General features: G+C 43.3%; 1 protein-coding gene across 2 annotated transcripts in view; it reads left to right on the plus strand.

Annotated features, from left to right (window-relative positions):
* Positions 1–2,935, plus strand: part of MYLK (myosin light chain kinase) — a gene marked incomplete at its 5' end in the record, with an annotated part of 113,526 nt that extends 110,591 nt beyond the window's left edge. For both annotated transcript variants that reach the window (XM_081085427.1, XM_081085426.1), the window contains one exon: positions 892–2,935. In XM_081085427.1, the coding sequence (XP_080941553.1) occupies positions 892–1,142 (251 nt within the window). In that variant the 3' untranslated portion in view covers positions 1,143–2,935. The remainder of the gene's footprint in view (positions 1–891) is intronic.
* Positions 2,936–15,832: the final 12,897 nt, after the last annotated feature.

A 15,832-nucleotide genomic window follows, 5' to 3' on the forward strand; every position in this document is an offset into this window, starting at 1 on the left:
ATAGATTTACAGTTGCATGTGAAATACAGTTTATTCTTGTATCATTATTTATTATTATTTTCCATATGAACAACCAAAACCGTAAACCTATTTTTGCTCCATCCTCTATTTTAAAGGCATAATGTGTGTGTGTGTGTGTGTGTGTATTTTTTTAATGTTGGACCTTGCAGAAACATGGTTAATTCATAAAATGAGGCTAATCAATGTGATCCATTTCCAGTTATCTAGAGGCAGATTACGACTTTGGATCAGACTAAGACAAATACTGCTTTCTTTTTCTTAGCATTATTAGCAGCTCCTCTAACTTGGATTTTATAGAGCTGTTATCAGCTTTGAGTTATAACTTACACACCATATAGTTTACCTATATTAAGTGTACAATTCAATTGTTTTTAGTGAATTTACAGAATTGTGCAATCATCACCATAGTCCAATTTTAGAGCCTTTCCCTCACCCCCTAAAGGTCCCTTGCACCCATTGTTCTGAATCTTCATTTTTATTAAATGTATTTAAGTTAACTTTTATACAAGATGAAAAATTTTCATTTCATCCCAGAAGACAACTGGCTCTGGGCGTGTCGCTGAGGTGGGCTGGTGTTCCAGGTGGCACTCTGTATCTGTGTGTGTGCGTGTGGCGGGTCGGGGGAGGCGGGAGGGGGCAGGCCCCACGTGGATGGGAAAGGGGATGACTGTGAAACACCTCACGCAGGGTTTCATATATTAGTATTTACAATACAGTTCGGTTCAAACATCAATATCAAAGCAGCCGCTAAAAGGCAACGTCGTCGTTGTTTTCCATTACTGCATTAGTAGCTTGAGAGTTCCTTGCATGAACTGATACGAAATTTTGAATGACAGTTTTTGCTACCTGTGTTCCCTCCCTGTGATGCAGGATACCCAGACCCTGAGGTCGTCTGGTTCAAAGACGACCAGTCCATCAGGGAGTCCCGCCACTTCCAGATAGACTACGATGAGGATGGGAACTGCTCTTTAATCATTAGCGACGTGTGCGGGGATGATGATGCCAAGTACACCTGCAAGGCTGTCAACAGTCTCGGAGAAGCCACCTGCACAGCGGAACTCATTGTGGAAACCATGGAGGAAGGAGAAGGAGAAGGGGAAGAGGAAGAAGAGGAAGAGTGAAACAAAGCCAGAGAGAAGCAGTTTCTAAGTCTTAGTACAAAAACTATTTCTCTAACGCTCAAAACCCCAAGATAGTAAAAGCACCTAGTGTGATAGATTACCTAGTTAGGTCATTTTAGGGTCAGTTCTTAGCAACAGCAGTTTGTACCTAGCAGTGTTATTGATGGGCATTAATTTCAGTTAATAGGCACCTTAAGATACTAGTACAGCTAGATTTCATTTTGAGAAATCACCAGTAACTTGGCCGACCAGATGATTTTAAAGATAAAGTAACCAAAAGAAGTATTTTTCTGGGCAAAGTCACAAATTTGAAACACTCATAAAAAATAAAGCCCCGCGGCCCCAGGTCAGTCCAGAGGCCCCTGGAGACAGGGGTCTCTCTCCCAGCTCCTAACTCCAGAGAACTGGGTCTTCTCCAGGCTGCAGCCCTTCAGTCTGAAAGCAGTTGAGCCGTTTTAATTTACGAGGCACATTTTACTCCAAACTATACTGTAGACATTCAGACTTTTCATTCCCCCTTCTGCCTGCCTGTTTTTCTGGATCTGAGCTTGCCATGAGTTTAAGCACTAAGGACATTACACTTAGATTCTGAAGACAGGCCCCCTGCTCACAGAAGGCTGGCTTCCTTAGGAAAATAAAAACTCCTTCTAAAATCAGTAGGCAATCTAAACTTATTTCCTCTTTGCAGGTATCTAGCAGCTTCAGACATCTTTATAAGAACTCGTGGGGGAAAATATCCTTGCTAATGTGCTTTTCTTCTGAAACCAGGAGTCATATTTGTGCTGTTAGAGACTATCAGCTCTGCATGTGTGGTAAAGATTTTTGTGTTTGTATGAAAACCAGTTTGCTGAAAAGTTAGCCTTATTTATTGGCCACCATGAAACATTTCAGCTGATGAAGAGCTATAGATCTCTACATACTTTGGAGTCTCCTTCAGGATAGTCTGAGTTTGACACATCTTCATTCTAAACACCCTCAGAGAACTCTACCTACCCTATAGATTCCACGATGTGTTTTTTTTTTTCTTGAATGTGCATCAAACATGCCTTGCTCCCAACCTCAAAATATATTCTCAGACCCAATAAATGCATCAGACGTGCATCTTTAGGAACTTTTAACTTTCTTTCACTACATTGGCACTTAAATTTTTCTTTATAAAACTTTTTGAAGGTCTTAAACAAAGACCATAAACTGATATGCCTAATACATTTTCTGTGTGTGTGTGTGTGTGTGTGTGTGTACCATTCCAAATGTTTTATTCTTGTCCACTGTTTGTAAAGTGCAGCGATTTAATATTTCAAGGGACTTTTTAATAGTTCCTCAAGAATCGATCTTAAATTACTTCAGTGCAATCCTACACAGTATCAACATTAGAATTTTGCTATTACTTAGTCTTATGTTATCTTCCATTCTATCTTATCTGCTTTTTGCTGCTAATTTCAAATTGTCAGTATTTTCCTTTTTGCTTTTTAAACAGTTATAATACTTTTCATAATAGCCACACTTTTGCCACAGTTTATTATAACAAAGGGTTTTTAATTTGATTTAGAGTATTCAGAGCTTGTCTTCATCACTTTGTGTTTAGACTATAATTTTGGTGTGTGTGTGTGTGTGTTGTGTGTGTGTGTGCATGTGTGGTGTGTACGTTTGTTTACAGGTTTTTGATGCCTTCTTGAAATTGTGTTAATGTTCTCCCAGTTAATTATGCCATCAGAATGGTAAATGAGAACACTACAACTGTAGTTAGCTCACAATTTTTAAATAAAGGATACCACAATGCATACTTTTTGTTCAGTCTTTGCAGCCTTCCCTTTCTTCCCATGCCACCAGTTGTAGACTACCCAGACAGACCCTGGAAACAGAAAATAGATGTTGTGCTGCATAAATGGCAATTCTGGTTGCATTTCAATAAGGAGCAGGATGACTTAGTTAGTTCTTGTATATACGAGGTAGCCTAATTTGCACACTTAGTTCAGAATTTCTCTCGAGCATCAGTTTGGTTCAGTTACACTTCCGATATCTATGGTGTCCTCATAGTACTAAAATCTACATGACATTTCCAGCACGTGGCAAAATCATCCTCATCATTAATATTATTTACCAGGGCTTGGTTTGCATTTGTAACTTTGATGCAACTCATTATTAGCTGCCAAGTGCCATCTTTCCATGTCTTGATATTGAAGTATTTGTTACCAGGATACTGTCCTCCTGCTTTAAAGGAAGTCTGTTATCAGATATCAGATGGTGACTTCCCCCTGTCTGGAGATCCAAACAATATTGTAAATGTTATAGAAAGAATCAAGACATGCCATTAAATGTTGTACTAGATAATTCTATGATCCCACACGGTCTGGAAAGAAACAATCCATTCATCCAGTTTTTTGGTGTATTTTTGTGTGTGTGTGGTTTTTTTTTTCATTTTTAAGGCAACCACAATCTGCCAATATTCCTAGTGAGAAAATTATTTTTAAAGAAAAGGACTTTTTATTGCTTGCTGGTGAAAAATGTATCATATATATTCTGTACTATGAAAAAAATCACAAATACACTTTCTTCTGTTCCATTTTCATCCCAAACATATAAAGAATAATCCATAGATTGTTCCTTACATTGCAGAGCTTCATATCAAATGATAGTTCTATGTATAACTAAAAAGACATGCTGACTGTTGTCAGTTCAAACTTATACAAAGTCTCTTTTTCTTTTTCTCAAAATTTTTGAGTTTTACTTTTCACATTTTACCAGCTTTTTATAAATCTCTGCAGTGAGTATCCAAAATGTGAAAGATAAATTCTAAAGAAACTCAACTCTCTTCTTTTCAAGAAAACGCAAGTAATACTACTTTCCTTACCCCTTGGGAACTCTTTTCTGTATTTTAAGAGGGAGGCTAATGTCTGTAGCAGTCATTACTGAGGCTCTTTGCCCCGGCACAGTTAGGACTGCACTCCTGCTCCTAGCTCACTGGGGCCCTGTGACTGGTCCTGGTCAGTGAGCTGTGAGCAGAAGTGATGTGCATCCCCATGGGCCAGAGCATTTGTGTCCTGGTACAGAACTCTCCACAATGAGTGCCAACATGTGAGATGTGGCTGCTTTACCCACCTGGCTCCCCAGGCAACTCCAAACAGGTACAGGACACAAACAAGAAGTAAACATTTTTTCTTATAAATCACAAAGAATCTAGGGTTCTCTGTGGCTACAGCTAGACTATGCTGTTATAAGATCTTTCACTGTATCCCAGGTCTGTTCTGACCAATATGGTAACCATGAATCACAAGTGGCTATTTAATTAAAATAAATAAAATCTAAAATTCAGTTCCTCAGTTGTACTAGCTACATTCCAAGTTTTCAGTAGTCATATGTGACTGACTTGTGGCTACCTTCTTGGACAGCACAGATTAGAACTTTCTGTACAGTTCCATTGGACAGCACTATTCTAGATAGACTGAGGAAAAGAAAAAACTCCAAATTTTACCTTGACTGTACATATCACTTTTCAAATTACTGTGAAGGGGAGTATGGTCTATAGCATCATCAATTATATTGAATAATGTAAACTCAATATTTAGATTATTGTTCTTCATTAATTATATTCATACTAGGGGCCCGGTGCACGAATTCATGCACCTTGAAAGGAACTGTGGGCCTTGAGGCTGCAGTGGACATAGGGGTGCGTCTCAGCCCATCCTCCGTAGCCCCACCCGGCCCCTCCCTCCGTGGCCCCCGGTCCCCTGTCTGCTGCAGCCCCACTCCTGCTGCAGCCCACTCCCATGCGCTGACAGCACCTGCCCCACTCGCACCCACTGATGGCGCCGAGCAATTGGGCCCAGCGCTGGGCACCAGCAGCAGGTGCGAGTGGTGGCTCTGGAGCTGGCAGCAGGTGTGAGTGGGGTTGTCGCTGGCAGTGGGTGCAAAAGGCGGCTGCCCACCCAAATCGCCCCTCAGGAGCAGGGAGAGGTGGAAGAAGCCCTCAGGGATGATCAGGGCTGGCAGCCACCGCTTGCACCCACTGACGGCACCAAGCGATCAGGGCCGGCGCCGGCAGTGGGTGCAAGCAGCAGCTCTGGTGCCGGCAGTGGGTGCAAGTGCTGGGTGGGACCGTAGTGCACAGGAGCAAAGAATTTTCAGTAACCACCAGAGGTTTGCCCCAATGACAGCAACAAGTGCCCCACCTTGGTCAGGTGCCCCCGCTCACCTGCTCCACCATCCCACCACGGTCCCTTGGTGGTCAGCACACAACATAGCGACCAGCTGTTCCACTGTTCAGTCTATTTGCATATTTGCACACACATATATACACATTTTTTCACTTTTTAAGAAAATTTTAAACTACCAGTTCTAACCTGTGATATGAAACAACCACCTAGGCCAAAAATCTCCTGTGTGTTTGGAACTTGGAGCTACTTGAGATAGGGGAGCACCCAGTGGGGACAGATGAGATAGATGCAGAGAAGGAGAGAGACAGGGTCGCTGGGACGGAATTTCCTTGACAGTGAATCAAAAGGAAGGGGAGGGGCCATCCTTGGAGCAACAATCATTTTAACTTCAGTGGCTTTGATCATAACTTCCTTCCCATTGGAATTGAAAATATCCAGGAGATCTATAGTGCTTGGAGACAACATTAAATTTCTAACTGCTGGTTGTTTGAAATTTTAGCCCATAGTCCTTGGCCATGTTCTAATGGCTCACACATCGCAGGGAGGGCTTCATGTCAGAGACTATAGCCCCAATAGTGACCGCACAGAAGTGTGTAATAAATCCTCATATCATCTGTCTCTCTGGGACTAGATTTCTTCTAGTTGGATATAACTAAGAAAGAAGGAGGTTACAAATTAACCTGTCACTTTGGTCATTTACATTTATTAGCTGCTTGACGTTTGTAGCCACCAATAGTGAAGACATCGGTTGAGCGATAGGGCTTTTCCACAGCCTTGCTCCAGATGCTATGTTACAGGGAAAAATAGCCTCAGGCCCAATTCATCAAACATTAGCAAGCAGTCATATAGCCTATTTGGGAAGGTCCCTGAAGCCCCAGATCTCTCTCGCTCCAGAAAGCTCTTCACCTGCTCATTGAAGGCAAATGCCGCAGGATACTAGGGTAGGATCTAGCTAACCTGGTTAGTCAGCCAAGGAGAACCAGTTCCAACTGTACCTCTTACTGGAGCTGTGTAGCCTGTGCCTCAGTTTTCTCAGCATAAAATTAGAGTAACAAATAGTTCCCACCTGACAGGTTGTTAAAAATTAAATGAGCTCGTGCATGCTACCTCATCCTTATGGAAAGCCCCTATGCATTCTGGGACCCAGAGATGCTAAGTCAAAGATCCTCTGATAATGCTCAAGGAACTGGTTATACTTCTGCAGAAATAAAACATATGTGAAAAAGATACTTTCATATAATGAATGACGGAAAGAATACTTTAAATTCCCCACCCCCCCCCAAAAAAAAAATAAATGACTTTTGAAACAAAGTGCACATGCAATTGCACAAAAAATAATTGCGGTGAGTTTAGGAAAGGCTACAACTGCCCTCTTGTTCTAATGGGAATTTTTAACTCCCAGCTCTTAAGTACTCTTCATCAGACCCAAAGGAAATAGCTCACCTGACCTTATGAGTCTTATTTTCCAGTCAAGAGGAAATTTTTCAGGTAAGCTTGACTTTAATCGCACTTAGTCTTTACCCCTCAAAGTTCCCTGGTTTTTAATTGATATTTACAAAAGCTAATTCACATTGACTTCTTTCTGACTGCATATTAACCACAGATCAAAGAGAGCTCTGCTATACAGTCTCAGGAAAAGGCTGGATAGATATTGTTTTAAAATCGTCTAGAAAGCTCAAAAATGGAGGGTCCTGTTTTCTAGAGAACCAGATCAAGAGTTTAGAGAATGGCAAGTTATCATAGAGAAGGCCAAACATGAACTACTGAAGACAAGCAGTATCTCTGTTCCCTTTAGATCCTCCATTAAATGGAGAGTAAGGGAATAATATTTTTTAAAGCTATAAACCAGGGGTCCTCAAACTTTTTAAACAGGGGGCCAGTTCACTGTCCCTCAGACCGTTGGAGGGCCGGACTATAGTTTAAGAAAAAACTAAGAATAAATTCCTATGCACACTGCACATATCTTATTTTGAAGTAAAAAAACAAGACAGGAACAAATACAATATTTGTATTTGCATGTGGCCCGCGGGCCATAGTTTGAGGACCCCTGCTATAAACCCTTCAAAGACAATATGAGAGGACATGAAAAATATTAGAAGATTGGAAGATGGAAAGCAAATAGGTGAGTGGGTAACTGAGTTAAGAGCAGAGAAGCTGAAGGCTGACTTCCTACAAAGGAGGAAGCCAATAGGAAAGCAAGTCAGTTTTGCCCTAAAGAAGAGACTGGAGAAATCAGGTACCTCTCAAGGGAGCCTCAAAGGGAATGTAAGGTATCAATTCACTGATGCAAACCAAGATCTTTTTTTTTTCTTTGTTTAATATATTTTTATTGATTTCAGAGAGGAAGGGAGAGGGGAAAAAGAGAGAAGCATTGATTGGCTGCCTCCTGTACACCCCCTACTGCAGGGTCAAGCCCACAACCCAGGCATGTGCCCTTGATTAGAATTGAACCCAGGACCCTTCAGTCCGCAGGCTGACGCTCTATCCACTGAGCCAAACCAGCTAGGGCTCAAACCAAGATCTTTAAGGTCAAATCAGGTCAAACATCCAACTAGGAGCTCAAGGCAGAGGTAGGATAGGACAATTAGGAGTTAGGACAGATAAGGGTCCATAGTCCAGGAGGTCATCTGAACACATCAGTATATCCATGGTCAAAGTGCAGAGAACTGCCTGATACCAGAAAAGCATTTGTTTGTTCGAGTTTTTAAAGACAGATAAGCTTCTTTAAAGTTCAATTGGTTGTCCAAGGAGCCAAATTGTTCGACTTTTAATAATGCACCCTCTTTATGAATGTCTTATATTCAGTTAAAGCATAAGCTCAGTAAATCTCCATGTAAGTCAGCTTGCCCCACTTAACCACAGTTCTCATTTCCTCTGTAAAATAAACTAACTGATGCCCACACACTTCTGTTCCCATTAACTGAGTGTATATTTACCAAGCAAGTGTCAATTGGGTTTGTTCTTAAATTTATTTATGCTAGTTCTACTTGTAATTATATAATTTAACTAAGTATTATATAAACCAACAAAAATGGGTGCCAAAAAAAAAAAGACTAGTTGTTTCTATGGAAACAATTGAGACTAGTGGTCATACATGGCAGATTGGACACTTGCATTTATCTCCTGTCTCCCAAAACCTCTCTAAAATGAAACTAAAGGAACAAAAGGCATAAACCCACAAGAGCACAGAATGAGAGAGCCAGACAAAAGTTGGCAGCAGAATAATTGGTAATTAATTTTGTTTAAATTTTTCCACTTTGCAAATGTCCACAGAGAAGAAAGCCTCAAAAAGCAGGCTGAGTCCTATCACAGAACTAGCCAGAAGTAGAGGAATTAGGCCAACCCCCCTCCACCTTCTCCTCTAGCCCACGTGGCCTCTGACAGTCCCTCTCCAGCCTGGCAGAAAAGGGGATCTCTTAAAATTACACTGGAGAGGCGGTGGACTGGTGGACAATAGGCACAACCGAGGGTGGGAGATGCGGGGGCTGGGGGAGCTACAGAAAGAGCCTGAGACTCCAGCCCTCTCCCACTGGGTGGCTGCCAGAACTCTGACTGCCAGGCAGGACCGGCTACAGAACTTGCAGGGCCAGTGCAAAATGAAAATGTGGGGCTTCTTTTATTTATTTTTATTTTATTTTATTTTTTAAATATGGAACACTTAACGACTTTGCGTGGCATCCTTGCACAGGGGTCATGCTGATCTTCTCTGTATCCTTCCAAGTTTAGTGTATGTGCTGCCGAAGTGAGCACGGGGCTTCTTGTTTCAAAAAGTATTAAAAATTTCAAGATAGCCCTGACCGGTTTGGCTCAGTGGATGGAGCTTCGGCTTTCGGACTGCAGGGTCCCGGGTTCGATTCCAGTCAAGGGCATGTACGTTGTTTACGGCACATCCCCAGTGGGGGGTGTGCAGGAGGCAGCTGGTCAATGTTTCTCTCTCATCGATGTTTCTAACTCTCTATCCCTCTCCCTTCCTCTCTGTAAAAAAATCAATAAAATATATTTAAAAAAATTTTAAGATAGTGACAGCAGAGCAGTACAACAAATGTGAGTTCTCTCTAAGTGCGACTATACAAGTTATGCACCTGTGAAGCCACCCCTGTAGCTGCAGATTATTTCTGCATGTGCAGGAGATTGGAGAATTTTTTTTTTTATTGCTTAAAGTATTACAAAGGGTATTACATATGTGTCCATTTTTTCCCCCCCGCCCTAGACAGTCCCCTAGCCTCCCCTATCCCCCAGTGTCTTATGTCCATTGGTTATGCTTATATGCATGCATACAAGTCCTTTGGTTGATCTCTTACCCCCCTACCTCCTGCCCCCCAACCCTCCCCGGCCTTCCCGCTGCAGTTTGACAATCTGTTTGAGGCAGCTCTGCCTCTGTATCTATTATTGTTCAAAAGTTTATAATGGTCTCTATTATCCATGAATGAGTGAGATCATGTGGTATTTTTCCTTCATTGACTGGCTTATTTCACTTAGCATAATGCTCTCCAGTTCCATCCATGCCGTTGCAAATGGTAAGAGTTCCTTCCTTTTTAGAGCAGCATAGTATTCCATCGTGTAGATGTACCACAGTTTTCTAATCTATTCATCTACTGATGGACACTTAGGCTGTTTCCAGAACTTAGCTATGGTGAATTGTGCTGCTATGAACATAGGGGTGCATATTGGAGAAATGTTTTTTCTGGGAAAATTAGACAGCCCAGAGTAATGACTCACATATGCAGGAATTTCTCAATAAAACAATCTGACTCTGATAAACTTGTCAATAAGGCTATTTTATGCATTTGGGCACAATTTTGTGCACATAAAAGATTATTCAGAAACTACTCTGGCTTTTTAAAATTACTATTTTACCTGTTAATGTTGCAAATTTTAAAGCCTAGTTCTTAAACTTTTACATTCAATTCCCAGATTTGATTTGGTAGATTTATAAATCTACCAAGCTGTAATATTCATTTTTTACTCTAAACATTTTTAAGTTGCCTTCATAAATGTAATAAACACATTTCATTTTCATTCCTTCAATTATAACAAAACTTTCCAAGAAAAGTGACCAGCAAATACCTTCTCAAGTAAAATAAGTCTCATAATTAAATGTATAAACACGATGGAACTTAACTTCTTTTTAATGGTCCAATACTGTTTATAAATTTAGTAAGAGTTAAACTTTGAATTCCAAGTCTAAATCAGTTGCACAATATATACATTTTTATTTTTTCAAATTATAAGAGAAAGTTTGCTTGGAAAGTCACGGAAATAGAAAAGGGGAGCCTGTACTCAGGAAAGGAGTCACAGAGGCACTTAGGAAACTTGGAACTTAGGAAAGAGAGGCAGACAAGGGTGCCTGGGGGAAGGAGAGGAGAAAAGTACGAGAGAGAGAAAGAATGTGCCACAATTTGTACTTTAAATTACAAATTAACCTGTTCTCTGGTATGCCTAAATCTCTTAAACATTAGAAATATGGATAATATCAAATAGTTATAATCCACATAAATAAAAGCTCTTGTCTGGCCAGTTTTGCTCAGTGTTTTGAGTGCCAGCCTGTGGCTGAAGGGTCCTTGGATCCATTCTGGTCAAGGGCATGTATCGGTTGCAAGCTCAATCCCGGCACCCCAGGTACAGGAGACAACCAATCGATGTGACTCTCTCACATTGATGTTTCTCTCTCTTCCTCCACCTCCCTCCAAAAAGCAATGGGAAATATCATTGGGTGAGAATTAACCAAAATAAGTAAGTAAATAAATAAATAAATAAATAAATAAGAAAAGCTCTTTATAGTCCTCAATACAATACTTTTTAAGAGTATGAGAACCACTATTCTAGGTAACGATTTAATCCTAAATATAACTAGACAGTGTACTTTAGTTTGAAAATCCCCGGAAGCACCCAAAATGTAACCCATATTACTATTGTCTCCTCTTCCTTTTCTTTGAGCTTCCCAAAATTTCATTCATACAAAAACATCAGAGAATTTACTGATTTTGTAAGGAAGGTAAATAAGGGAGTTTATATTGATCAGCATTTCACTTGAAAAATCCTCCCAGACCTGTCTCTTCTCCTAGGTCTCTTCTCTTTACTCCCCCTATGCTTTCTGTCTCTTTCTCTCACCCTCCTGCCTCCCCACTTTTTAGGGCTGTTTAAGTATATCCAAGATGGGGGGGAGGGGGAGAATCACTGATATCTATTCCCACTAGAAGACAGAAAGGGATTCTAGTTTTGATAAAGTTAAAAAAAAATTTACTCACAAAACCACTCATAGGAGGAAAAAAAAAATACATATAGGCAAAAAGAAAATTAATAAAAAAAGAAAAACCTGATGCTCTTACTCAACCAAAAATAAACACTAATAATATAAAACCCCTTCCAGATTTTCTTTTCACTGTAGTTAAACACACGCATACCTAACTATTATAAAATCAAGGTCTTACTACACACCATGAATAACCCACTCTTCTACTTAATATATTCTAAACAATTTCCATGTCTAATACATCTCTGGATTATTGTTTCCCCATTTTTTTATTTAAAATTTTTTCAAACTTAGGGCAAGTTTGATAGAACAATTCAATAAAGACCCTTAAACCCTTCGTATAGAACTACTATTGGGAGATGATTCCCTCTGAACATCTTTCCACACAGTTCAGGTCTCTGATCGAAAGCACTTAAAACCAATTCAAGAATGTTTGTATAAGGAGTTGAAGGGGATCGGAATGTGCCACCCCAAAATATGCCACTTTGGCATAAGGACTATTTTAAGCTGAAGGCAACTGAGAAATAGCAGATGCAGAAAAAGCTCTCTCTCCTCCCCCTATTTGCCGAAAAGCAGGACATAAATTTCCCTTTTGGTTCCCCATCTCTCATACCAGGAAGAACAGAACAACTTGTAATCACCAGATATGACGCTAAACTTCCCAGCCCAGAGAGGCCACCCAGACACCACAAACTTTACTGAAAATAACCCTTATCTTCCATTAGTTTTCTCCATATATTTACCTTCCCACAATTTACTACCCGTAAAAATCTAAACCCCCTTTCCTTTGTCTTGTCATTTCTCGACAAATGTATTGCTCTTTGTTAAAATGATAAACAAGCCTCTGGGTATAACCACCTCTTTGGAGCTTTCCCTTCATTTCTGTGACTCTCTTGTCCCCCCAGAATGCATATGAACTAAAACTTACTCTCCTATTAATCTCTGCTTTGTTATTTCCATTTGCATGGCTCCAGCTACCAAAGAAGATAGAGGAAAAGGTTTTTTCCTACCCTACAGAGCTATTCCAGTGTAGTAAAGCTTAGACATTTTTCCCTCCTTGGAGATGTCCAAAATAATAAAGATTCCCCCACTTCCTTTCCTGGAGAGGACTTGCTTACATCTATATATATAAAACCCTAAGCGACTGTTCGACCATTTGACCAGTCACTATGACATGCACTGACCACCAGGGGGCAGACGCTCAATGCAGGAGCTGTCCCCTGGTGGTCAGTGCAATCCCACAGTGGGAGAACTGCTCAGCTGACCAATGGGCACCAGATACCGGGCTCACAGCTGGCGAGTGCCACTGTGGCGGTGCGAGCCTCTCCCGCCTCCACTGCAGTGCTACTGAGCAGCTGCAGCAGGCACAGCAGGGCGGGATGAGCAGAAGCAGTGCGGCACCCAGCCAGGGCTCAGGCTCCTACCCAGCTGCCTGCCACTTTGTGCACTACTACATCCCCCAAGGTATCCCAGATTTCAAGAGGGCGCAGGCCAGGCTGAGGGACCTCACCGGTGCAAAAATCCGTGCACCGGGCCTCTAGTTGTAGAATAAAGGGAGGATAGGCAAGTTATTAACAGTCATATATAAGATCAAAGTTTCCTAATTTCAGGGTTCCTCTGTTGTAATGTAACCCACCTGCTTTATTTTCCCTGTGTATGGGGCTTATGTTGGTTTCAACATCTTATGAAACCAACATAAGATGTTGCTCTGGTAGCTGCTTTTGCCATGTCCCAGACTTACACACACACATACACACACACAAAATTCACGAGACAAAATTTTTTTAAAAATATATATTTTATTGATTTTTTACAGAGAGGAAGGGAGAGAGAGATAGTGAGAAACATCGATCAGCTGCCTCCTGCACATCTCCCACTGGGGATGTGCCCGCAACCCAGGTACATGCCCTTGACCGGAATCGAACCTGGGACCTTCAGTTCGCAGGCCGATGCTCTATCCACTGAGCCAAACCGGTTTTGGCAACGAGACAAAATTTGCAAAGTGCACCCTGAAGGCTCTAGCAGTGCCCTGCTTCCCTTCCTGAGAAACTCCACACTCCACCCACCTCAATCAGCCCTGGCCTGAGCTCATCCATCTCCCACGATGTTCAAAAGAAGAGAACAGTTCCTGATTGAGAGGCTTGGGTGGAGAAACCATCTCCCCCATTACAGAGAGCTGGCACTTGGGTGGGATGGAGAGAACAGCCCGAGGCTATTCTTCAGAAGGAAGGATACAAGAATTGGCAGCTGTGGTCTCCAGGGACAAAAATCTGGACCCTGCTGCCAAAAAAATGTGTGTTTGTGTGAGGGGAGAGGGGAGGATGGGGGAGGTTAACTTGTTAGCTTGCAAGTAAAGTAAAAATCTCAGACCTTTCATAGTTTCTAACTTAATCACGTCATTTTGCCACATTTGCTCTTTGTTCACAATTTCTCCCTTATTCTTGTGTTGCCTATTACACACATATACATTCTTGCTGAATCATTTGAAAGTTTATGCAAAATCATTTTTTTGAATAGTATCCTATTTTAAGCCTTATCATAATTTAACCTGTCTGTACTACTACTCAACATTTAGATTGTTTCCAACAGTTTGATATTATAACAAACTGTGATGAGGTTTTAAACTAAACTAGAGGCCCGGTGCACAAAAATTTGTGCACTCGGGGAGGAGGGGGGGTCCCTCAGCCCGGCCTGTGCCCTCTCGCAGTCTGGGATCCCTTGGGAGATAACGACCTGCTGGCTTAGGCCTGCTCCCGGGTGGCAGAGGGCAGGCCCAATCCCTAGGTGCAGCCCCTGGTCGGGCTCAGAGCAGGGCCGATTGGGGACTTGGGGCACCTTCCCCTGTCATACACAGAGCAGGGCAGATTGGGAGGTTGCGATGCCATCCTCAGTCACACTCAGGGTAGGGCCGATTGGGGGGTTGGGGCAGCGCCTCCTGTCACACTCAAGGCAGAGTCGATGGGGAGGTTGCGGCGCCATCCCCTGTCACGCACAGAGCAGGGCCCATCAGGGGGTTGGGGAGTTCCCCCCTGTCACGCACAGAGCAGGGCCGATCAGGGGGTTGAGGAGCTCCCCCCTGTCACTCACAGAGTAGGGCCGATAGGGGAGTTGGGGCACCGCCCCCTGTCACACTCAGGGCAGGGCAGATCAGGGGGTTGGGGCGCCGCCCTCTATCACCCACAGAGGAGGGCCGATTAGGGGGTTGGGGCGCCGCCACTGTCACACTCAGGGCAGGGCTGATGGGGAGGTTATGGTTCTACCCCATCACAGAGCAGGGCCCGTGAGGGTGGGGGGGTTGGGGTGCCGCCCTCTATCACCCATAGAGCAGGGCCGATCAGGTGGTTGGGGCGCCACCACTCTCACACTCAGGGCAGGGCCGATGGGGAAGTTATGGCTCTACCCCATCACACACAGAGCAGGGCCCGTGGGGGACGGGGGGGTTGGGGCGCTGCACCCTGTCACACACAGAGCCGCAGGGCAATCAGGGGGTTGGGGAGCTCCCCCCTATCAGGCACAGAGCAGGGCTGATCAGGGGGTTGGGGCACCTTCCCCTGTCACGAACAGAGCAGGGTGGATAGGGAGGTTGTGGCCCCGCCCCCTGTCACACACAGAACCGTGGGGCAATCAGGGGGTTTGGGCGCTGCCCCCTGTCACGCTGATCCCGGTGCCGGGAGGCCTCGCGGCTCCACTGATCCCGGTGCTGGGAGGCATATTACCCTTTTACTATATAGGATAGAGGCCTGGTGCATGGGTGGGGCTGGCTGGTTTGCCCTGAAGGGTGTCCTGGATCAGGGTGGGGGTCCCCACTGGGGTGCCTGGCCAGCCTGGATGAGGGGATGATGGCTGTTTGCAGCTGGTCACACACCCTTCAGGGTGGGGGTCCCCACTGGGGTGCCTGGCCAGTCTGGGTGAGGGGCTGAGGGCTGTTTTCAGGCCGACTGAAGCTCCCAACTGCTCCTTTTTTTCTTTCTTTTTCTTTTTTTTTTTTTTTTTCTGGGCCAGCTTTAGGTCTGGCTCCAGCTCTGAGGCCACTGCTGCTGAAAGAAGGTATCTGGTTTGCTTAGGTTCTATAATCGAAACTCTGTATCATCTCCAGCTCTGAGATCCCGGGCTCACTGAAAGCAGGTTTCTGGGGTTTTATTTAGCTTCTATATTTGTTACAATGTTTCTTAAACTGCAAGCTCAGAGGCCGGCAAGGCAGGCGGGGAACATTGGAGTCCTCAGTCACTGAAGCAACCAAGCCTCATGTTAATTTCAAGCTGCCTGGCTGCCGTCCGCCATCT

Source organism: Myotis nattereri (assembly GCF_964212035.1).
Source record: "Myotis nattereri genome assembly, chromosome: 3".
In the NCBI taxonomy this organism is placed as follows: domain Eukaryota; kingdom Metazoa; phylum Chordata; class Mammalia; order Chiroptera; family Vespertilionidae; genus Myotis; species Myotis nattereri.